The following is a 24,774-nucleotide window of genomic DNA, read 5'->3' on the forward strand; positions in this document are numbered from 1 at the left end:
CCAGGAGTGGAACAATTAGAGGAAAAGTATAATAGAAACATATGCTCCACTTCTGCATTTATCACCCACTCCTGGTTTTGGCTTACAAATACTGATGAAAAATCCTGACCAAATCCTGATGCAATCCTGAATGTGGACACATACCCTTACTAACCTACCCGGTGCCTGCACTTAGCTGATTGCTGCGGGAGAAAATTAACTTTTTTCCCCTCGGCAGTGTTCAGGACCCCCTCCATGAATTGGTAGGCTGTGAGTGGTTGTCTCATCAGTATTTTGCGCCTGTGTTGCCGCCATCTTTACTCCATGGGTTTGCTGTATCCGGATAGTGCATTCGTTCTGAGACCTGGGCAGGTAAATATTGCTGCCCTTTTTTGCTGTGTGAATTACTGTAAAACACTGCGTATTTTACACACCAAAAAAAAAAAACAAAATGCAGAAAAATGCCACATGTGAAACAAACCATAGCTAGATCGCTTATTAATGCCAAAAAAAGTCTTGAAAGGGTGAATATTGCATCTCTGTGTAGCGCTCCATTGGGTCTTATATTGGGTTTCTTATAGGATTATAGGAGGTCAGATGTTAAGGAGAAACAAAAACCAGGCAGCAGAGTTCGCCCTTCCTAAATCCTCACGCTGCTCAGAGATTCTATGCAAACGATTACAAGTCATTGGAAATTCTCTCACTGCGTTACCCTGTTCGGTCTCGGCAGGGAGCGAACCGCAGAAGTAGGAATGAATCGTTTTTTTGCACTTTGGACGACAAGAAATACTTTCCATGTCTAGTGTGCAAAACAAGGGAAGCTGTTTAAATGATCAGCATCCCAGAATTGTATACAAAATACCAGGCAGGAGCTGGCAGGAGGTTTGCTCCGCGGGGACATGCTGGGAGCAGAATAAAGAGGGCTGCGGTACACACACATTCCCGTATAGCACCCTGCCTACAATGCATACACATTTCAATCAGGAAGTAAAAGTCCTTTAGTTTCCTGGCGAAGGATAATACATGAGCTCAAATTCAAAGCACCCAAGAATAAGGGTTTTTTTTAAAGCCCTTGCAGAATCTGATTTTAATTGCAGTCATGGACATTGCATCGTTAAAAAGAAAAAGGACCGCAAGATTTAGCATGATCAAATTGCAGCACGATTACAATGGAATATAACATTTTGGAGCAAGAAAATAGAAAAAGAAGAAGATTGAGGACAAAGGAGAAAGAATGAAAGTGAGAGGGATGAAAAAAAGAAAACACAAAAGGGTTAAAGAACAATGTAACAATCTAGAAGGGGAGAAGGGAAGACAAAGAAGAAAGGGAGAGGAAGGAGGAGGTTGTGGGTGAAAGAAATACAATGAGACAATGAGGAGCAAGTGAGCTTTGAGATGGTGGCCAAAGCAGGACTAGGAGTTTGGTAGTCAAATGACATGGGCAGAGAAATATACAAGAGAGAGGGATACAGAGAGAAGAATGATAAGAAAGGCGCAGGAAGGATGCATGAACTATGAAGCAAATGTAACCATTGATAAGGCAATGTAGAGTGATGAAGACCAAGAGGAAAAAAGGAGACAAGGAATTCTATGAAATAAGTTCAGGGAAAGGTATAAAAGGAAATCCAGGCACAGACGAAAATCATAGAAAACAAAAGAATAACTGGAAGAAAAGCAACAAGACTAAGGAGAAATATTACAGTAACAGTGAGAAATCAAATAAAAGACAGAAAAATTACTATGAATAATGTTTATGACTAAAACAAAATATGAAAGAATGAAAAGAGAAAATCCCATAAAAAGCAATGATATATCAAAGAGTGAAAGTCCTATTTGTACCAAATAGAGGAGACAAAATACAAGTCAACCAAAACAGATGGTAGAGGAAAGCAATTAATGTGTTTAAAAATAACAGAGCATGTTTCAACTCAAGACGGAGAATATTTCTTTGACCATCAAATGTGAGAATATTGGAAGCAACAAAAATAAGAGCAACATACTGAAAATAAAATGACAAGATTTTAAGAAAAGAGTAAAGACCAGCGACAAAACAGTAACCAAACAAGATGAACACAATGGTCAAAAGAAATGACAGAACAGAACTAGACCAATAAGTGGCTGAGTGAAGACCATTATGACAGCATAAATGATCAAGACAAGACATACAAAGGACAAAGATAGGAATGCATGACTGACAGTGACCAAGATGGAATGCATTAAATATAGTGAAGAAACAGCTGAGGAACATAAAGCACAATGAATGAAAGAAAGAAATGGAAAACCAAAAGACAAAATAAAATGTTGAGTAAAGACAAAAAAACATAGCTATTCACTACAAGATCATAAAGACTGACTGTATACCAATACAAAGCAAAACAACAAGACTTTAGGAATCTTTATGATAAACATAAAAGCAGATACAAGGCCTCATCATGACACCATACAGGTCCGGAGATGTATGGAGCAGTATTACAGCACTTACAGATGTTTATGGTTGATGGAGCATTTCCATATGCCTAACATGGAGGTAAACAATTTATTTCCCCCTATCGGATTCATCTGGAGTCCAATAATGATGGCTCAGACTGGCATCTGATGGCCTTTGTCTTTGGGGTACAGAACTATTGGCAGCTCTATGTGTACCCAGCTTTGCTTTAGGCTTTACCCCTTAGGAGCGATGAAGAGATGTAACACCTTAGAAGGTTGAGCATAATCATTAGTAATATTATTCTGTAGAATCTTTGTGTTTGGGATAAACTAGAAACAATTAAGAGAGAAAGAAAAGACCAGAAACAAGTAATATGCCAAAAATAATGTAAGATGGACAAGACCAAGGGCAAATAAGAGAAAGATATAGTTTAAGACAAAGGCAAGAAGGAAGAAAGACATGATATATGGTTAGGGAGGAGTGCAACTCAAAAGGAAGGACACGACTAAATAACTGTCATGGAGAAGAATGGTGGAGGAGCAGAAGAGGAAATCAAGGGCAGAAATATTAAGAGAAAGGTAATGGCCATAAGAAGGGAAACACAACAGAGATGGTGACCAAAAGATAATGATAGAAAAGCTGAATGAAGAAGGTAAGAGTTGAAGGAAGAGAAGCGGGGGCAGGGAGAAGGTCGACAGACTGGAGCATAAAAAAAATAAAAGTGACTAATGGCCTGAAATTGAATTACACAGCCTGCTAATCTTTATGACTGCTTGCTTTCTATGTGCTAGCCTCACACTCACAAGACTCTTGTCAGTCTTACCCATGAAAACTCACTGGGTGGGATTAAATCAAATGCATACCACATCGGACGCACTGGGAAAGGAGTGTACAGTAACAGCTGAATGGTCATAGTTATTATGGAGCTAGAGACACAGATGCGGAGATGGCGTAGAAGTTAAAGAAATAGTGTGCACAGATCTGCCGCATATTTCATTGGTGTGGTCACTGGACAAAGTACAGTAGGAGGTTAGCCAATGCTATAACAGCGCTCCAAGTTTTCAGCTGTGGCATCTACCACCTTCATGAGCAACTGCCTGAAGTCTACATCCACAGTTTGTCTTACAGGAAAAAAAAATCAACAACAATTTACTTGTTATATTGGTGGCTTACCAATCGGAACAGGGATCCTATTTATCCTAAACTGTCAGACGTTTACGACAAAATGTGGACTAAACCGAAAATGAAGCACACCCCTATGACTAAAAGAGCAGGTACCGTATAACTATATAAAGTGCTTTTTGGACATCACTACAGCGCCGTTGTTAATAAAAAATAAGATAAAACACGTGTTAGTGATGCACTTTGCATCACTAACAATACACTGGGGACAGGTTAGGTGACTGAAATGACGTGATAGGTTCCCTTTAAGATCAAGTCTCTGTGGGGTGTTCTCACTTACGGAACTCCTTGTTCTTCTTTACACTGAATATATTGGCTGTATATTTGGGGTCGTTGCTCTTCTGTAGAATAAGTTTAGAGCCTGTCATTCCTCCCTGATAGCATTGAATGATGGATATGCATCTGTCTAGATTTTTTTTAGAACTGAGGACACCAAGAAATGGGCCACATAAAAGACCGTATACATTGTGTTTGGACAAGGATGCTTAGTGTAGGATGAAAGATGCATAATGCTTACTTCCCATTGAAATTGAAAGATGTCCAGCAGTGCCATCAGCTCAGAAATGGCAGTGACTAGTAGGACCTAGCTACACCCATCTACTGTTCGCATATGTCTGCACAGAAGTGCTCTTCATGGAAGAACTGTGGTCTGAGGCCAAAGGCCATATGACTCAACTATACATGAAAACATAAGAACTGGGGGGCAGAAAAGTGACAGCAAGTGCTCTGAGCTGATGAGTCAAAATGTGAAATGTTTGGCTATAAAAGAAGGAAATTGTTCCCCAAAGTGCTGGAGAGGGCACAATAATGAGTGTCTACAGTAACAGTGAAGCATGGTGGAGGATCCAGGCAAGTTTGGGTCTGCATGACAACAAATGGAGTTGGGTATGTGGTCAGGATTCATGCTGTCCTCAATGCTGACAAATACAGGAAGATCCTTATCCATCATGTAATACTCGATACTGTGGAGTCTGATTGGCTCAAATTGTTTCTGAAGCAGAACAATGACTCCAAACAAACAGTCAATGTCATTAGGAACCATCTTCAGATTAAAGAAGAATAAGGAGACCTGTGATGATGTGATGATATAGCCCAACGTATCAGTGGTGAAGCTCATGGGTCCCAAAACCTTCAACCGGGCTCTCAACTATAAAGGATCTTTAAAAGTATTGAGCTTCTCATAATAGACTCAAGGGCTCTGACACGATGAATTAGCGAATTAGAAGAACTAGACTACATTTCTATTTAGAGTTTTTGCTAATATTATTACTACACCTACTACATATTAAGATAGGATCTTGGAGACGGGAATACCCCTTTAATTAGCTTTGTGGGGGTGATTGCAGATTTTCAGCACCATGTTTTCGGTTACTGACATGGATCTTAAGAATGGTGAGGAATATTACAGCATGTTGGAAGGTTGCAGGGATTTCATATTTACAGTGCTTTGTGAAAGTATTCGGCTCCCTGGAACTTTTCAACCTTTCCACACATATCATGCTTCAAACATAAATTTACATTTGGTATCTTTTTGGTGAAGAATCAACAACAAGTGGAACACAGTTTTGAAGTTGAAATTTATTGGTTATTTTAAATTTTTGTGGAAATTCAAAAACTGAAAAGTGGGGCGTGCAGGGTGGGCCATTTATATGGATACACCTAAGTAAAATGGGAATGGTTGGTGATATCAATTCCTGTTTGTGGCACATTAGTATATGGGAGGGGGAAAACTTCAAGATGGGTGGTGACCATGGCAGCCATTTTGAAGTCGTCCATTTTGGATCCAACTTTTATTTTTTCCCAATGGGAAGAGGGTCATGTGACACATCATACTTGTTGAGAATTTCACAAGAAAAACAATGGTGTGTTTGCTTTTAACGCAACTTTATTCTTTCATGTGTTATTTACAAGTTTATGACCACTTATAAAATGTTTTCAAAGTGCTGCCCATTGTGTTGGATTGTCAATGCAACCCTCTTCTCCCACTCTTGACACACTGATGGAAACACCGCAGAAGAAATGCTAGCGCGTGGATACCGCGTCGCCAGGACTCGCCGGTGCCTCTCCTCACCCACCCTCAGGCTATTGAGGACATTCACTTTGCACTATTAAGCTGGACCCAGCGAGCTCATATACAGTTGATCTTCATGATTATCAGTACTGGCAGGATACTCTGCCTCACCTCTACAGCCCACACGGGCAGCACGTTAACTGAAGAAGGCCATATAGGCCGAAACGTTTTTTTGCTTCAATAAATCCCATGAGGTTCACTTTAAGTTGAGTGCCGGGTTTATTTTATTATAGAGTACATTTGCGGCACAGTTTCAGACTTGACAAAAGTCGCAACTGCTGAATTGGATGAAAACGCGTGGAAACCCTAAACCGTGCCCACAGTGGCAAACTCAAAACACAAACAAAAAGAAAACAGATGAATACATATAAAATAGATGCAAATGGAAAGATGAATATGATGCAAACAAAACAAGCACAATACAAAACCACCAAATACAACAAAAAAGACGCATAAATTCAATAATGAATGGGGTCCGGTGTGCTGAAAAAAAAGATTGTTCAGCAGCTGCAGTGTGTGTACTTTCCCCATCTCGGGTGCAGCAGACTTGCTTTGGGAAAAGGCTGAGGGCATTATAAATATACCACATTTTCTTTTAAAAAGAGGTTCTTCAGCAGCTGAATGTTTGTTATACCCTTACTATAAATGTTAAGTAATATTACAGGTCACCTTGGAGTGTTGTTGCCTATACAAACATACTCTGTCAGCGGCCTCCTGTTTTTAGATGGTCACAAAACCCTCATCCTTTACAATCCGTAGGCTTCCAGTTTTGCTAGCGTCTTTTGTGTGAACACCAGTGTATTCAGGAGCCGAGATCATCGCCAGTCAATTAGTATAACTGAAAACCCAAAAAAGAAAATCATTTGTGAGTGTGGCTTGGTGAGAAGTGAACGGTAAGACGATCCTGACACTGAAGACACGTTCTCTAGAGCTCAGGTCTCAACTGATCAAAAGAAAACAATTATTTAAACTGTGTTTAAAGCGTTTAACAATTGCCAAGGTCAAGTGACTGCGGAGTTACAAGGCCCGAGGGGCATGTTCACATGAAAACAATGCAAATAAATTATCCTACGGACCTTTCCAGTCACTAAGTGACCACAAAGGTCATTCTCTCAGCAGTCTGGAAACTTTTATGCAAAACCAATATAGATTATTTATCTGGCATGAAGACCATTTAGGATGTAGCCTAATGCCAATGTCCGGGGATTATCATGCTGGTCACACGTCTAATAATATGCATTACATAAGGGCTCGTGCACATGGCAGAATTATTGACCAGCGTCTTGCACATATCCCGTTATGGATCCATACTGACCTTCTGCATGTTTCTGATGTTATGTGGTTAGGTCTCCATTGATTCTTGGGGACAGTATAGTATTTAGGGCTCGTTCCCACAACCACATTTTTGATCCGAGTACTATCAGTGGAACAAACAGACAGCACTCAGACCAATATTATTCAATGGGGCACAGACCGAATGTGTATGGGAAAAAATCTCAGCATGCACTAGCATCTTCTGTAAATCGGAGGAGACTCACAAGTTAAGTCTATGGGTCTGTAAGAAAAGAAAAAAAATTGGATTTGATAGAGTGTGGCATCCGATTTTTAAGAATACAATTTTGTAACTTAGGAAACTAAGTGGTCTTGTAAATGATTAATAGCTGCTGCTATAAAAAAGGATTGCATATACATTGCACACAGGTGACAAGCGAGAAAAAAAATTGTCCCACTTTTCTGGATGAAATGGACAGATTTTTTAAAATGCTCATGTGAACCTGCCCTACAGAGACAATATAGAACAGCGAGGGGTTCTACAAATTCTACAACACGGACCACTAGGGACTCTGTGTGCTGCTTTATAGTTTCTGCGAGTTTGATATTTAGAGTCTTTTCTTAGACGTACGTATGGATGACCAGGAGAATGCAAAACTTTAAGGGGCTTCTACCTCTATGAGATGCAGTAAAGCTTGTTAGACTGTTACAGTAATTCAGCAGCACATTTATCTCTAGCATTAACGGAATATCCTCAACTTACAGTAAGACAGACTTCACCATTACTAGACCGGTAGGGAGTTTACTAGGAAAGTCCTCGCAGGATGACCTCATACTACTGCCTGTCTGATAAGGTTTCATGGCCTTGGAGCAGGAACCAATAACGGTGTATGCCACTCCATGACAATGTTTTTATTTTTACTTTCCACTATGCAAAGAACGAACAGACCATGTAAAGGTCCAGTAAACTATTCTTGGCTTGGACGCTGATCCAGGTCTTATGTCATAATGATCAGTGGCTGTAACAAGTGTCTTAGTCACAGCTGCTAATCCATATAACATGTTGGCAAAATGAAAAGTTTAATGGCCACCTGGCTGTATTATAAAGCAGGAGGTGGAACAGTAAGGAATCCGGAATAAGAATGGATGAGATACCTTGTGGGTGAGCACAGTTAATATTGTAGTCCAAGCCAAGTGACCATATTGCACAAAATATCACACAAAATATCAGAATATACTAAAGGCTCTCAGAACTCTCAGTGGAGCAACGCTTTAGTGTGAGGTTACCATATTGTTGCAGCTTTATATTTTTTCTCCTCAGCAAATAGCATTTAGAAAATACATTTCTCATGTTTAGATAGAATTCACGCAAATGTAATGACGACAACATTAGGCTCTATAAATGTAGTGTTATAGTACTACATGCTGACTAGCTGCAAACTGTGCAAGGGAACATGGCAGAGACATTTGCATGGCGCCTGTAAGAAGGCACAAAGCCCCAAAAGTACTGTTTTAGAAAGCCAAAAGCTGTCTATGTTCCAACATATTGTGCGGTTTTGTAAACGTAATATCTTCCTAATAACTCAGGCCTATATAACCCCTTCACCCCAGGAGCTTTTTTTAGTTTTGCGTTTTAGTTTTTTGTTCCCCTTCTCAGAGCCATAACATTTTTATTTTTCGGTCAATGTTGCCATATGAGGACTTGCTTTTTATGGATACCAAACATGTCTAAGTACTTTTTTTATCTAAGTGGTGAAAAAAAAAATTGTCCCCCCCCCAAAAAAAAAGAAAAATTGTGCCATTTTCCGATACCCGTAGCTTCTCCATTTTTCGTGATCTCGGGTTGGGTGAGGGCTTATTTTTTGTGTGCTGAGCTGACATTTTTATTGATACCATTTGGTGCAGATACGTTCTTTTAATCGCCTATGACTAAAAACACGTAATTCTGGCATTTTAACTTTTTTTTTAGCTACGCCGTTTAGCGATCAGGTTAATCCTTTTTTATATTGATAGATCAGGAGATTCTGAACGTAGCGATACCAAATATGTGTAGGTTTGTTTTTTTATTGTTTTACTTTGAATGGGGGGTGATTTGAACTTTTAATATTTTTTTTATTTATTTTTATTTTTTTACTTTTGGCATGCTTCAATAGCCTCCATGGAAGACTAGAAGCTGCCATAACTTGATCGGCTCTGCTACATAGAGGCGATGATCAGATCGCCTCTATGTAGCAGAATTACTTGCTATGAGTACCGACCACTGGGTGGCGCTCAAAGCAAGCTGGCACTGACAACCATAGAGGTCTCCAGGAGACCTCCGGTTGTCATGCCAACACACCGGTGACCTGCGATCATGTGAAGGGGGGGGTCACCGTTGGGCGGAATTCCAGGGTTTGACAGCGGAATTTAACTGGTTAATATCCGCGGGTGGATCGCGATTCCACCTGCGGATATTGCGGGCACATGTCAGCTGTTCAAAACAGCTGAAATGTCCCGGGAAAGATGTGGGCTCCGTCGGTAAGCCCACATCAAAGGGATGGAGTCGGATATCAGAGTAAATATACACCTGATGTCAGAAAGGGAATAAACTTAAATGGGGTAACTCCAATCCCTTAAGGAAACAGGGGTGTAACGATCGCGGTGATAGAGAGTGCGACTGAGACCAGTCCCCTGTGAGAGGAGTGCCCATTGATGCCAGCAGACATTTTATCTGGATACGAGTCCAAGGACACTCATTCAGCCAACATGTATAGCGTCACAGAGACCGGGCAGGTCCCTGTACTTCAATACACGCCGACGGCCAATCGGAGGCTGGCAACTGACATCATGTGCTGCCCGTTAATTGCGCTCTCAAGTCAGCTGACGACTTCTGCACCGACTTGGAAGAGGACACTCACGTCATGGAAGAGAGTGCAATTATTATTTTTTTTTTTCTATTTGGTGGAGAACAGCTACAGAACAGGGACATTATTACTAGAAGAAGCACAGGATGGGGCATATTATACCAGGATCGGAGACATATATTATTGAAAGGAGCTCAGAACGGGGCACATTATACCAGGATGGTGGACATACAGTGGGGAAAATAAGTATTTTGACGATATTGCAAGGTTTCCCACAAAAAGAATGCAGAGGTCTGTAATTTTTATCGCAGGTACACTTCAACTGTGAGAGACAGAATCTTTAAAAAAAATAATTACATTGTATGATTTTTACATAATTTGCATTTTATTGCATGAAACAAGTATTTGATACAATAGAAAAACATAACTTAATATTTGGTACATAAATGTTTGATTGCAATCACAGAGGTCAGATGTTTCCTGTAGTTCTTGACCAAGCTTGCACATACTACAGCAGAAATTTTGGTCCACTCCTCTATTCAGATCTTCTCCAGATATTTCAGGTTTCAGGGCTGTTTCTGGGCAACATTGAGTTTCAGCCCCCTCCAAAGATTTTCTATTGGGTTCAGGGCTGGAGACTGGAGAGGCCACTCCAGGACCTTGAAATGCCTCTTATTGAGCCACTTCTTAGTTGCCCTGTCTGTGTGTTCTGGGTGATTGTCATACTGGAACACCCAGGAAAGACCCATCTTCAATAGGTTGTTGGTCAAAATCTCGCAATACATGACCCCATCCATCCTCCCTCCCTTCAATGTGGTGCAGTTGTCCTGTCCCCTTTGCAGAAAAGCACCCCCGACGTATTATGTTTTCCCCACCATTTTGTGACGGTGTTCTTGGGGTTGTACTCATCCTTCTGCCTCCAAACATGGCAAGTGGAGTTGATACCAAAAAGATTTATTTTGGTCTCATCTGACCACATGACCTTCTCCCATGCCTCCTCTGGATCATCCAGATGGTCACATTTCAAATGGGCCTGGACATGTGCTGGCGTGGGCAGGGGTACCTTGAATGCCCTGCAGGATTTTAATCCATAATGGCGTAGTGTGTTACTAATAATGTTTGAGACTGTGGTCCCAGCTCTCTTCAGGTCATTGACCAGGTCTTACAGTGCAGTTCTGGGCTAATTCCTGACCTTTCTGACAGTCATCTTGTATTGCTTCCTGTCATGTCGGACGCTGTTCAGACCAGGTCATTCGACAGACAGCGGTAATTCCGCTTTTGACCACTATGTGCTCATTGGCATCGGCTAGATTTTATCTAGCTGGTCCGGGGTTAATTTACCTGGTGCTCGGATTGGAAGCTGGGCCATGCCCACTGCCTTTAAATAGTTCTCCTGAACATTGGGCATCGCCGATTATAGCTTCTGTCTTGTGCGTGGTTATCTCGGTCTGGAGTGGTGAGCTAGTAGTTGGGAGTATCGTTGCTGGTGGTGTATTTCCCTTTGTCTTATTTGCTCCTTCCTATATTTGTATTTGTTTTGCCCTTTGCATTTAGGGTATGTGTCCACGTTCAGGATTGCATCAGGATTTGGTCAGGATTTTTCATCAGTATTTGTAAGCCAAAACCAGGAGTGGAACAATTAGAGGAAAAGTATAATAGAAACATATGCTCCACTTCTGCATTTATCACCCACTCCTGGTTTTGGCTTACAAATACTGATGAAAAATCCTGACCAAATCCTGATGCAATCCTGAACGTGGACACATACCCTTATAGTGTATTCCTGAGTGACTGCGGCGTGGTGCTTATTTTTCCGTTATCCTTGTCTGTGCTAACTGTGGGTATTGGAGTGTGGACTCTTCACTGGGTGGTGGGTGGTGGTTTCAGCCTAGGGTTGAAACAGGAGATAGGGCGAGGGTGGAGGCCCAGACAGGCACACCATCAGTGTAAACTCTGGGAGAGGGCAGTCAGGGTTTCCCTAGTCTGACGGAAATCGCAGGGGCCCGGGTTATTAGCTCTTTCCTGCCTAGGTCTCCCGTGACACTTCCATTTCCTAATAATTGTGCCAACAGTTGTTGCCTTCTTACCAAGCTCCTTGTTTATTGTCCTGTAGCCCGTCCCAGCCTTGTGTAGGTCTACAATTTTGTCCCTTGTGTCATTAGATAGCTCTTTGCTGATGACCATGGTGGAGAGGTTGGAGTGTGATTGACTAAGCAGACAGGTGTATTTTATACAGGTAAAAAGTTAAAACAGGAGCAATTAAAGACAGGCAATGAGTGCAGAGTAGGTGGCTTCTTAAAGAAAAACTAACAGGTCTGTGAGAGCCAGAATTCTTGCTGGTTGGTAGGAGATCAAATACATTATTACCGTATTTAAAAATCATGAAATGTGATTTTCTGGTTTTTATTATTAGATTCTGTCTCTCACAGTTGAATTGTACATAGTATAAAAATGTCAGACCTTCTTCCATTCTTTGTATGTGGGAAAACTTTCAAAATTGGCAGTGTACATTACTGGAAGGGGCCCAGGATGGAGACATTATACTACGATCAACTATATGGCATTTGAATTTTAAGCATACATTGCAATTCTTTAACATAGGTAAATAGGATTTTTTTTTTCCGCTTGTGAACTTAGCGTTGTTTTTTTTATTCTGCAAGATAATTGTGAATGGGCATCCTGAAAAGTGCTACCCTTCACGATTATAATGCAGTCTCAACAAACTGCTGACTATCAGATGAATGAGAAAAATGCTCATTCATTGGGACAAATGATCCTTTTGCGCAGCGTAAAATGTAATAGTGTTCGGCAGTGCATTGTCCGGTGTATAGAGAACCCACACTTCTGAGAACTATGGCAGCCTGTGTGTACTGTGTGCACATTGGACTGCCTTTGTTAACATTAGCATTTAAATGACCACTGATTGGTAAAGGTTTACTGATCAGTGGTCGTATCGCTCATCCAGTTGGTCCATGTTAACGGATCCCTCTATGCATGAGGAATTAGGCAGATGGTATTTTCTACCTTCCTCAATGAAGCAGCTCATCCACCCAATATGTTCATCAACCCAGTAAATCAACTGAAAGAGGAAAATTCATGTACTGTAATAGGCAGATGCCCTAACTCAATAAATTACCAAGGCACTACCACTTGTTTTGAGGCTTGTGTTCTTCTCACTCACTGAAGCGTTCATCATCCGCCACTGGAGGAGTCACCTTTAGGCTTTGTGCACACGTCAGGATTTCTGGCAGAAATTTTCCTGAGTTTTTACAGCGATTTTACCGCGTTTTTGACGTGTTTTTTGTGCGTTTTTTCCCAAATGCATAGAATCGCGGGAAAAACGCGGAAAACCCGCAAAATTAATGAACATGCTGCTTTTTTTACCGTGATGCGTTTTTTCGTGGAAAAAAACGCACCATGTGCACAAAACATGCAGAATGCATTCTAAATGATAGAATGCATAATGTATGCGTTTTTAATGAGTTTTTATAGCGTTTTTATCTCGAAAAAACGTGAAAAAACCTGAACATGTGCACATAGCCTTATAGGCAGCATCTACTAGAAGCAATTGCCATGAGGTCTTGCCGGTCTAATAACAATTAAATGACACAAATGTTGTCACAAATAGGGGTTATCTGGAGCAAAGATAATGGGATTCCCAGTGGCTAGATGCCAGCCATTCATGTCTCATTCACACATCTTGAATATATGCGAAAAACAAACAAAAAAAACAAAATGTCAAATAAAATTAATTAGCAAATAAGATATCTAAATATTATTCTGACAGCAGTGTCTTATTTTATAGTATGTGCCTACTATAAATTACAGGAAACACAAACAATGATCTTCTATAAGTGGATAGAGTTCCCTTTAGCTGCCATTTACACATCCAGCCTGGTGCTTTCATATAGTTTAACTTTTGACCTTTTTTCTGCCAAGATCAGATTTTTGGTTGTGTCTTTAATAGTATGAGCACAAAAGGGAAAAAGTAGAACCGATACTTCCTTCTGGTAATTCGGCTGTAATTGTATATTTATCAGCGTTGTTAGAGGCAGACCACAGATCGAGTCAAGTGCTTACATTTAATTAGGAGACAATAAGTGAGATGGCCACATGGAGGTTAATTGGGGTCAGCGAGCAGTGACAGATCCTTACCTAACCAGTCATTAAACTTCTTAACCTCGGAAGGCAGCCCCAGCTCTGTGAAATCGCCTGTGTGCAGCAGGATGTCCCCGTATGGCATCTGGATCCCATCTGTCCTGGAGTGTGTGTCAGAGACGCAGACAAAACGCGTGTGGCCCGCTGGTTTGGGAGTGTCATAAGGGATGGGGTCTACCCTGGAGCAGAGATAATTAAATGAGTGTTAGAACTTGGAGACAAGAAAGAAACAAACAGCAGCTGAAAAGGCAGAAAGCAAAGATCAATTGGAAACCTCATTAGGCACAGTTCAAGTCGTAGTTTCACATTGGATAAAAAGCATGTTACATACTCAGCAGACCAAATACAACACGTAATATAACAATATACACTAGATTATGTGAAAGAGCATTTTTCATATAGACCAATAATTTGGCAGTTTACCAAAATAGAAGTACAGTAATAAAGTGATGATCAGCATGTGACTTTTATTGACAGTTCTGAGATTGACAACTTTCATTGACCATCCATGAATTGATGATACAGGGAATGCCACTAGTTAACAATGGGCCCCACTGACTTACAATAGTATCTGTCAGGGTATGACCGGTATCAATAATGCTCATGGTGATCAATGAGTAGAACAGGCTGCCACGAGAGCTGGTGTGTTCTCCTTCAATGGAAGTCTTCAGAAGCTGGACAGACATCTGTCAGATGGTTTAGTGAATCCTGCATTGACCAGGGGGTTGGACACGATGACCCTTGAGAGCCCTTCCAACTCTAACATTGTAGGATTCTACGTAGCTCTATTGGCTTTAGTCAATCACCTGCGAAATCCACAGCATATAGCACAATCCAAAAAGTCAGATCTAGCACATCAAAAATATATACACTTTTGGCCCCGATTCATCAAGACTGGCATTCACACCGGTCTAGATGAGGAGGTGTGCTGGAGTCAGATGCTCCCTATTCATGAAAAGGAGTATGTGAAAGAATGTATGTCTTGCCAAAATCCTCCTCCAATTCCTGCAGAAATAAGATTTATAGAGTAGTGAACGCCACGGCTCAGCGTGAATCTGACAAGAGCAGTCGCCAAGCTCTTAACCCGCCCACTTTGTCAGAGCTGGGCAAAAATGGAGTTAGAAGTGACCATGCCAAAAGTCGCAGAATGTTAGCAAAGCCTCGAGTTGTGCCAAAAGGATGTGACTTTTTGAAGTTTTTCATGCAAGTGCACGGACTTTGATGAATCAGGACATTTTTTAGACAGAATATTTTACTATCAATTTTACAAAAGAAAAATAAAGGGACCGATACATGAAGACTGGTCTAATCATCCGACTACTCATGTTCTCTGCCCCTGTCAATGTGAGTAACATGATTTGCAAGAGGGGCGTCTTTGTAAAGCTCTGCCTCCCTGGCAAAGCGCAGTAAGACAAGTGTAAGCGTCATCAGCGCTCTGTGCATGCCAAGGGAAACAGCGGTGGAATAGGACTCCGCCAACCTTTAACAAAGCATTGATGTAGTGCTCAAATTGCCATTACGGTTGGCTGAGTTTTATGTCACCGCTGGGGTGTGTGTAGTACACAGATGAAGCTAGGGGGCGTACTTCCTGCGCATTGTCAGGGAGGCAGAGATTTGGAAAAAAGTCATCAGTGATGCAGCTCTTGTAAATTTTGCTACTCATGCCCCGAGGGGCGTTATAACATGACTAGTGGGACGACAAGTCTGGGTGAAAACAATGCCACCATGACTAGTCACTCACTAATCAGCATTCCGCCAGCACAGTTATAAAATTGATTTTTGCACATTGCAAAAAACTATTAGAGAATAAAATAGAATTATTAGGGACGGTATTAACATAATAAATAAATGGTGGCGGTTCGAGGGCACCTGGGCAAGCTGTCAGGTTCCCAGCTAACACCTATACTGCCCACACAGACTATGGTTTTGTTAATTTGTAATGTCTATCCTATCTGTAGTAAACAATCTTAGCTGCAGACTAATACAACTTAGTAGAAAATTTTGAAGACAGGAAAGATTTCAGCAGCTTCAATATCTACAGGTCCTTCTCAAAAAATTAGCATATAGTGTTAAATTTCATTATTTACCATAATGTAATGATTACAATTAAACTTTCATATACTATAGATTCATTATCCACCAACTGAAATTTGTCAAGTCTTTTATTGTTTTAATACTGATGATTTTGGCATACAACTCCTGATAACCCAAAAAACCGGTCTCAATAAATTAGCATATCAAGAAAAGGTTCTCTAAATGACCTATTACCCTAATCTTCTGAATCAACTTATTAACTCTAAACACATGCAAAAGATACCTGAGGCTTTTAAAAACTCCCTGCCTGGTTCATTACTCAAAACCCCCATCATGGGTAAGACTAGCGACCTGACAGATGTCAAGAAGGCCATCATTGACACCCTCAAGCAAGAGGGTAAGACCCAGAAAGAAATTTCTCAACAAATAGGCTGTTCCCAGAGTGCTGTATCAAGGCACCTCAATGGTAAGTCTGTTGGAAGGAAACAATGTGGCAGAAAACGCTGTACAACGAGAAGAGGTGACCGGAACCTGAGGAAGCAGTGGACTGAGTCTGGTGTGGAAACATCCAGAGCCACCGTGCACAGGCGTGTGCAGGAAATGGGCTACAGGTGCCGCATTCCCCAGGTAAAGCCACTTTTGAACCATAAACAGCGGCAGAAGCGCCTGACCTGGGCTACAGAGAAGCAGCACTGGACTGTTGCTAAGTGGTCCCAAGTACTTTTTTCTGATGAAAGCAAATTTTGCATGTCATTCGGAAATCAAGGTGCCAGAGTCTGGAGGAAGACTGGGGAGAAGGAAATGCCAAAATGCCTGAAGTCCAGTGTCAAGTACCCACAGTCAGTGATGGTGTGGGGTGCCATGTCAGCTGCTGGTGTTGGTCCACTGTGTTTCATCAAGGGCAGGGTCAATGCAGCTAGCTATCAGGAGATTTTGGAGCACTTCATGCTTCCATCGGCTGAAATGCTTTATGGAGATGAAGATTTCATTTTTCAGCACGACCTGGCACCTGCTCACAGTGCCAAAACCACTGGTAAATGGTTTACTGACCATGGTATTACTGTGCTCAATTGGCCTGCCAACTCTCCTGACCTGAACCCCATAGAGAATCTGTGGGATATTGTGAAGAGAAAGTTGAGAGACGCAAGACCCAACACTCTGGATGAGCTTAAGGCCGCTATTGAAGCATCCTGGGCCTCCATAACATCTCAGCAGTGTCACAGGCTGATTGCCTCCATGCCACGCCGCATTGAAGCAGTCATTTCTGCCAAAGGATTCCCGACCAAGTATTGAGTGCATAACTGAACATTATTATTTGATGTTTTTTTTGTTTGGTATTAAAAAACACTTTTATTTGATTGGTCGGGTAAAATATGCTAATTTATTGAGACAGGTTTTTTGGGTTATCAGGAGTTGTATGCCAAAATCATCAGTATTAAAACAATAAAAGACCTGACAAATTTCAGTTGGTGGATAATGAATCTATAGTATATGAAAGTTTAATTGTAATCATTACATTATGGTAAATAATGAAATTTAACACTATATGCTAATTTTTTGAGAATGACCTGTAGTATTGCCCACTGGCAAGGTCATCATGGGGACTAATAAATTGGCCGTGGTGACTGGTGGCTTCATATGGTGCTTGCAGCAGTCACTGACAGCATGAAGTTCCATAAATCCCAGAAGAACCAGTCAGATTGTGGAGAGCATCTCCTGCTTCGTTCTCGGTCTAGAGAAACCAATGGAGAAAGCTACAAGCACCGCCATAGACATTCTTCCCAGTAGAGACAGACTTTTAGGTTTGGTGCTGCGGTGTCTTTGAGGGAACGCGCTCTACTAAAGTGGGCAACACTAAACACAACTACAGATAGATTCCTTCTACATTACACACAGCTAGATTTGTGAATCAGCCTTCAGTTGAGCCTGGAGCCAGTTTTGAATATTGGCACCGGTGACTTATAACTTTTGTAGTTGGCTCCTAGGTCTCGCTTACATTTTTTCCCAGGTCGTTGTTACATACAGCATTCATCCAATCTGGTCTATTTCAATTTCCCTCGGCTACTCGGCAGGCCCACATTTTAATACCGCTAGGCTCATGAAAATTGTACAATATTTTATTGCTGCCTTCCACTGGCATTATCCTGTATTATATTAAAACCCTTCATAAAAAAGGCAAATTATTCTAAATTTATTAGGATTTGGGAAATATGAAAGAAATGTATAATTGCGCTTCACGCTCACAGAAAGCTAGTGGGACTTCATTAAACTATTTTTAATCTTTAGCATCCGAGTTTTGTGTCTCTTATTATGCAAGGCTCGGTTTAACTCGGTGCTTGGGAAGCCAATCGTTACAGAACACAGAAGCACGGATCAGATTTCATTACGGGAACCAAACATCTGCGCTGAGATCTGTCACAGACACGTGAAGTTGTGGGGGAAGCCGGTCACGAGATCTGCCACACAATAAACCCAGATGTACAATGTACAAAAATGGATTGCAAAACTTTATAGGAAAGTACTGAAGGCAGCATATATGTACATAAGGTTCTATAGAAACAGGAAAATAATGAGTAAACTTATACTTAACAAGGAAGAAGAGATGATATATATGGATTTCATTGCTGAATTAAGGAGCCCAGCGCTCATAATTCAACATTAAGTAAAATGGAACCACCAGCCTCCTGAGAAAGTTTGGCAAGTTGGCGGCACGTAGAAGTGGTACAATGCTTCGACTCTGCCTGAGTGATCATCAGGGATCCATCAATGATTGCATGTTCTACTAATAGATTTGAATGTCTATTTGAGATCCCACTTATAAAAAAAAAAATAGATGGAAGGTTATGCCAAAACTAAAAAACTAATCTTCATTAAAAAAAAAAAAAAAAAAAAAAAAAAAAGAAGATGGAGAATAGGGAGGATGGAAGCTGGGGATTTTGCTGTAGACTCCACCTTCATACCTTGGTTATGGGTTATTTGTTGTATTTCATATTACAATGTAAGTTATTCCATATTCTGCATCTTAAATTGCTTGTCTAGTATAGAAAAAGTCAGTTGAACACACAAAATAGGCAGTCTAATGTGTACTGGGGTCTACTTACCCTCCATTGGCAGATTATGTTGGGGAGGAGAACCTTTTGTGCTCCTGAAGATTATTCATGGCCGGAGGAAAGTGACTACGGCGCGATCATAGAGAACATCTGAGCGCTTAGATGAGATGAATGTTCATGGGTATGGGGGAGCCGGGAGAGATCATGGTCGCCCAATTGTTTGGCCAACAGTTTCTAATGTATTTGGGGTCTATACATCATGTGATAAGCTTTTCTAAGGTGACAAATTAAAATAGCGAAAAGTTTTTCTTTACATTCATAAACTTATAATATTCTTAGGAATAATATATAATAATATATAATATAAATGAGTCTGTATACACATCTCATGTCAAAGACTAAGACCACCAGCAAAGATCACTAGAACAGCCACTGTGATTAAGACAGTAATGTACACATCCATCAATCACAGAACACAGCACTTTCTACCATTTACTACTTGTGTTTAACTAGGAAGAAACCCTATACAAATGTGCAGATGTGCGGTCAGAGAGAAGTATGGCTGATGGGGGCATTAGGTCCAAAAGAAATCAAATATACAAAAAAACAAAACAAAATCAGAGCTTGTGATGAAATAGAAGTTACATTTTATCATGAAGAAAACACAAATCGGTAGCAGGTTTCTGCAGTAATGGAATTATTTCTCAACAGATTCCTTTACAGTAGAACGTATCCTTTTTTATTTAACAAAAAATACTGCAGATGGAGTGTAAAAAACAGAAAACTTTACATACATTCCCTTTAAGAAACTTTTCTAATTAATTCTGTCAGTAGGTTTTTGCTACCTCATCTGAGAGCAGCCTGATGTAGAAAAAGAGAAGCTGAATCCAACGATGTGTCACTTAGATTACTGGGTGCAGCCGTTCTGACTCAATCAGAGCTTTTAGAGTTAAGGTACCTTCACACTAAGCGACTTTGCAGCGAGAACGACGACGATCCGTGACGTTGCAGCGTCCTGGATAGCGATCTCGTTGTGTTTGACACGCAGCAGCGATCTGGATCCCGCTGTGATATCGCTGGTCGGAGCTAGAAGTCCAGAACTTTATTTCGTCGCTGATCGCCCGCTGGCATCGATCCAGCGATGTGTTCACTTGTAACCAGGGTAAATATCGGGTTACTAAGCACAGGGCCGCGCTTATTAACCCAATATTTACCCTGGTTACCATTGTAAAAGTAAAAAAAAAAAAAACACTACATACTCGCCTTCTGATGTCTGACACGTCCCCCGCCATCAGCTTCCCGCACTGACTGTCAGTGCCGGCCGTAAAGCAGAGCACAGCGGTGATGTCACATTCAGTGCAGGGAAGCCGCCGGCGGGGGACGTGACAGACATCAGAAGGGGAGTATGTAGTGTTTTTTTTTTTACTTTTACAATGGTAACCAGGGTAAATATCGGGTTACTAAGCGCGGCCCTGCACTTAGTAACCCGATATTTACCCTAGTTACAAGTGAACACATCGCTGGATCGATGTCACACACGCCAATCCAGCGATGACAGCGGGCGATCAGCGACGAAATAAAGTTCTGGACTTCTAGCTCCGACCAGCGATATCACAGCGGGATCCAGATCGCTGCTGCGTGTCAGTTTCAACGATGCCGAAGTCGTTCCCCTGATCGTTGGTCGCTGGAGAGAGCTGTCTGTGTGACAGCTCCCCAGCGACCACACAACGACTTACCAATGATCACGGCCAGGTCGTATCGCTTGTCGTGATCGTTGGTAAGTCGTTTAGTGTAACGGTACCTTTAGAATGAAGCAGAGCTGAGTAAGCTAATCCCACCCACACCAGGCTCTCTGTGTACAAAGACCATAGACAGTGAGCTGCCTAGTTGCAGGGCTAGTCAGCAATGTTAATCTCTTAGTGATAAATCCTTCACAGTTAGGCTTCTTTCACACTTCTGTCTTGAGACGTCCGTCATAATGCGTCGGCGCGACGTATCGACGGACGTTGTAAAAAGATTGGCAAACGGATGTAACGCATCCAGTAACCTGACAGATGCGTCAAATTTGGTAGTACCTGAATTTCATTGCATAAAATTCGATAGAGACAGAGAGAGACATGCTCAGAATTAAATAAACGGGATATGTCGCTGGATTCCTGTGTTTGATGGTCAGCGACGGATCCTGCATTCATAGGCTTCCATAATAGCCAACGACGGACAGCGCAGGACACGTCGCTGAGCGATTTTCCGACGTGCATAAAAAAACGTTCCTCTGAACGTTTTCTCCACCCGACGAACCGCTATTTTCCGACGGATCCAGTGCACGACGGATGAAACGGATGGCCATCCGTCACAATCCGTCGTGAATACAAGTCTGTGGGAAAAAACAGGATCCTGCAGAAAGATTTGCAGGATCCTGTTTTTTCAAAAATCAATGAATTTCGACGGGAGGAAAAAGACAGAAGTGTGAAAGAGGCCTTAGTTAACAGCACCATGTACTTTGACAAGTGACACATCCCTGAATTCTGTGTTTCAGCCTCTATCTCCTGCTGTTTTTAGAGCATACAGAAAAAAAACCTGTTGACATATTCCAGTTAAAGGGTTGTTCTCATCTTGAAGCTTCGTGAGCGCTCTGTTCCCCAGCCAGCCACCTTCCCGATTGCTGGGGGGCTGGCACTCTTCTTCGGTTCAGGCGACCATCATGACACGGTTTGCTTTGGTGCTCCTATATAAGGCCTCTGTCTTCCCCTGCACCATTGAAAGCACTGGGATTGTGATAAGCCACTATGGTAAGCATAGTGCTCACAATCCCTTGTGTATAGCAGAATGTAAGGGCTCAGCTGACGACTCCTGTCAGTGTAGAAGAATGGCTGGAGCACTGTCAGAGCTCTCACCGGGGGCAATCAACTTAAGGTACCTTCACACTAAACGACTTTGCAACGATAACGATAGCGATCCGTGACATTGCAGCGTCCTGGATAGCGATCTCGTTGTGTTTGACACGCAGCAGCGATCTGGATCCTGCTGTGAAATCGCTGGTCGTTGCTGAAAGTCCAGAACTTTATTTGGTCGTCAGATCGGCGAGTATCGTCGTGTTTGACAGCAAAAGCAACGATACCAGCGATGTTTTACAATGGTAATCAGGGTAAATATCGGGTTACTAAGCGCAGGGCCGCGCTTAGTAACCCGATATTTACCCTGGTTACCAATGTAAATGTAAAAAAAAAAAAAAACAGTACATACTCACCTTCTGATGTCCATCAGGTCCCTGGCCGTCTGCTTCCCGCACTGACTGTGGGCCGGCGCTCACAGTCAGTGCGGGAAGCAGACGGCCAGGGATGATGCTAACAAAGAGGAGAGCACTGCAGGTCTAAAAAAAAATATGAAAAAGTGATGACCAGAGGTGGCTGTTATCAAGAGAGCAGTCCCGAGCTCCCAGCTAACTCACTGTAAATAATGCATACAGTAGTATAAGAGCAACAGAGCATGTTCGGCCTCTATGCTAAAGCAGCAGCAATGGGCGGTCACCTTCTAGTGTGTAGTATTAAAAACTACAAAAACTACATGTCAAAGAATACAAATCGCCAGAGTAATTTCCGGACTGACTTTGTAAGATTTACAATGTTACTTGAAAAATGTATAAATGATCGGCTACTACATCATATTTAAAAGGAGATCATCAATCTCAAATACTGAAGACTTTCAATATGCCTTTACTATTTCACTGGTGGGGGTCTGCCTACTGTTTATAAATCGGCACAATGAAGGGATCTTTATTGGGACCGCTTCTGTACCAAGCACAATCATTCACAAACAGTGCAGGGCACACAGCTCCGGATGGAGCACTGCTGCCACTTCATTGAGCTGGCTAGCCTCCGACAGGCCAGAATTTTGCAATCACACATTGGTGGCCTATCCTAAAGAAAGACCATCAGAGATTGAGTTAAACTTTTATAAAAAGTAATAAAAAGCCATTCTGACATGGATTTCAAAGTAAATACACCGGCTTCATCAAGTCTAAAATCTAATTAATAAGAAATGCAGTTTGCATTGTGAAATCTGGTGACAGTTCCACTTTAAAGCGAACCTGTCAGCGTGATTTTGCGAAGTAAACTACAGGCATTGCTACGTTGCCACTGTTAAACTGATTAAAATGGTACCACAAACATGTTCCTCGTCATAGAGACAGAGAGATACCACAAAACATGTTCCTCATCACAGAGACAGAGAGAAATAGACTGTTTGTGCTTTGGACAGCCTGTAGGCAGGTCTTTTTTTGGTTTCTCTGGCTTAGAGCAGGAAGATAAGACCCTGCCTACAGTCCTGCCCCGGAGCACGGGCAGATCATTAACTGGAAAATTCTAATACTGATTACACAAGAACCACAAGACAGATTTCTTCACCGCATGTATCATTTTATTCAGTTTAACACTGCCAACCTGGCAATGCCTGTAGTTTACTTAGCAAAATATTGCTGACAGGTATGCTTTAAGTCTTAAAAAGTCCATTTAGGGTATGTGCACATGACTACTTTTTCAGGCAAATTCCGCCCAAAATCCATCCGACTGTTTAACAGCTTAAGGCTATGTGCACAAGTCCGGAATTGCAAGGGAAATTGCACAAATGCACTATGTGCACAAAAAATGCCGATTGCATTCTAATAAATAGGATGCTTAATGTATGGGTTTTTTTGCGGTTTTATCGCGTTTTTATAGCAAAAAAACGTGAAAATTCCTGAACGTGTGCACATAGTCTAAATGCTAAAAAAATATAAATTAACATATGCACTGCATGTCAAAAAACCTGGCTTTGCATATGGATACCAGGGTTTGGGTCACATGTTCAGAGTGTATGGACTGGAATGGTCAGTGTGTAAAAGTCCTGGATGGTCTGTGTTGGAATGTCCTGGAGTGGACTGGATTCCTGGAAGCACATGGTGAGGCCATGGACTGAGAGCCTGTGTGTTTGAAGTGCCTGGAACTGGACTTCCTGAATAGCCCACGGAGAGTCCGTATCTGCAGAGCCTGTGATGCCTACTGTGTTGGGGAAGCTACAGTTACTTCTGCGGGTCTGGACTATCTGAAGTGCCCTGGTCACAAGGACGGTGATCCCAGTTCAGCAGCTTCCCTGGGAACCAGGACTGACAGAAGTCAGTGTGTGGAGCAGGAGCTCCTGTAAGGTAACTCCAGATAAAGAGGGTTACGGGCAGAGAAGTATCTGCCATTGGAACAGACTGTCAGTGACTGCCATCTCTGCCGAAGATGTAAAAGAGGCAAAGGGGCTGAACAAATTGCACCCTCCAAGAAGATTGATCAAGAGGAGACAGGGACAGGTGGCAACAAGGTTGACTGTTGTGAATTCTGCTTTTGGGCTCCCTCCGGTGGTTGTAGGTGGTAATGCAGTTGTCCCTGAGTTGCAGTCCTGGTCAGGTGTATCTGCTGATTGCAGTTCTGACTGGGGTATTTAGGCGTGCAGGATTCATTAGTCCTTGCCAGTTGTCCATGGTTGTTGGGAGGTTTTGGTCCTGGTTTGGTTCCATCTGCCTTCTGCCAAATCAGCAAAGATAAGTGTCTGGTTTTGTTTCTGTGGCACACATGCTGTGTGCTTAATAATTCTGTGCTATTCAGTGGTTTTTTGTCCAGCTTATATTGTCAGTATTTTCTCAGTCTTGTTGGATTCTCTGGAGTGGCAGATATACATTCCATGTCTTTAGTTAGATTGTGGAACTTTTTGTATTATCTGCTGTGGATATTTTTG

The 24,774-nt window shown here is 41.8% G+C and overlaps 1 protein-coding gene across 4 annotated transcripts in view; it reads right to left on the reverse strand.

Moving 5' to 3' along the window:
- MPPED2 (metallophosphoesterase domain containing 2) overlaps positions 1 to 24,774 on the reverse strand; it is a 289,676-nt gene that overhangs the window by 179,154 nt on the left and 85,748 nt on the right. For all 4 annotated transcript variants that reach the window (XM_077288056.1, XM_077288058.1, XM_077288057.1 and 1 more), the window contains one exon: positions 13,931 to 14,112. In XM_077288056.1, the coding sequence (XP_077144171.1) occupies positions 13,931 to 14,112 (182 nt within the window). The remainder of the gene's footprint in view (positions 1 to 13,930; positions 14,113 to 24,774) is intronic.

This window comes from Ranitomeya variabilis, chromosome 2 (assembly GCF_051348905.1).
Source record: "Ranitomeya variabilis isolate aRanVar5 chromosome 2, aRanVar5.hap1, whole genome shotgun sequence".
Lineage (NCBI taxonomy): Eukaryota > Metazoa > Chordata > Amphibia > Anura > Dendrobatidae > Ranitomeya > Ranitomeya variabilis.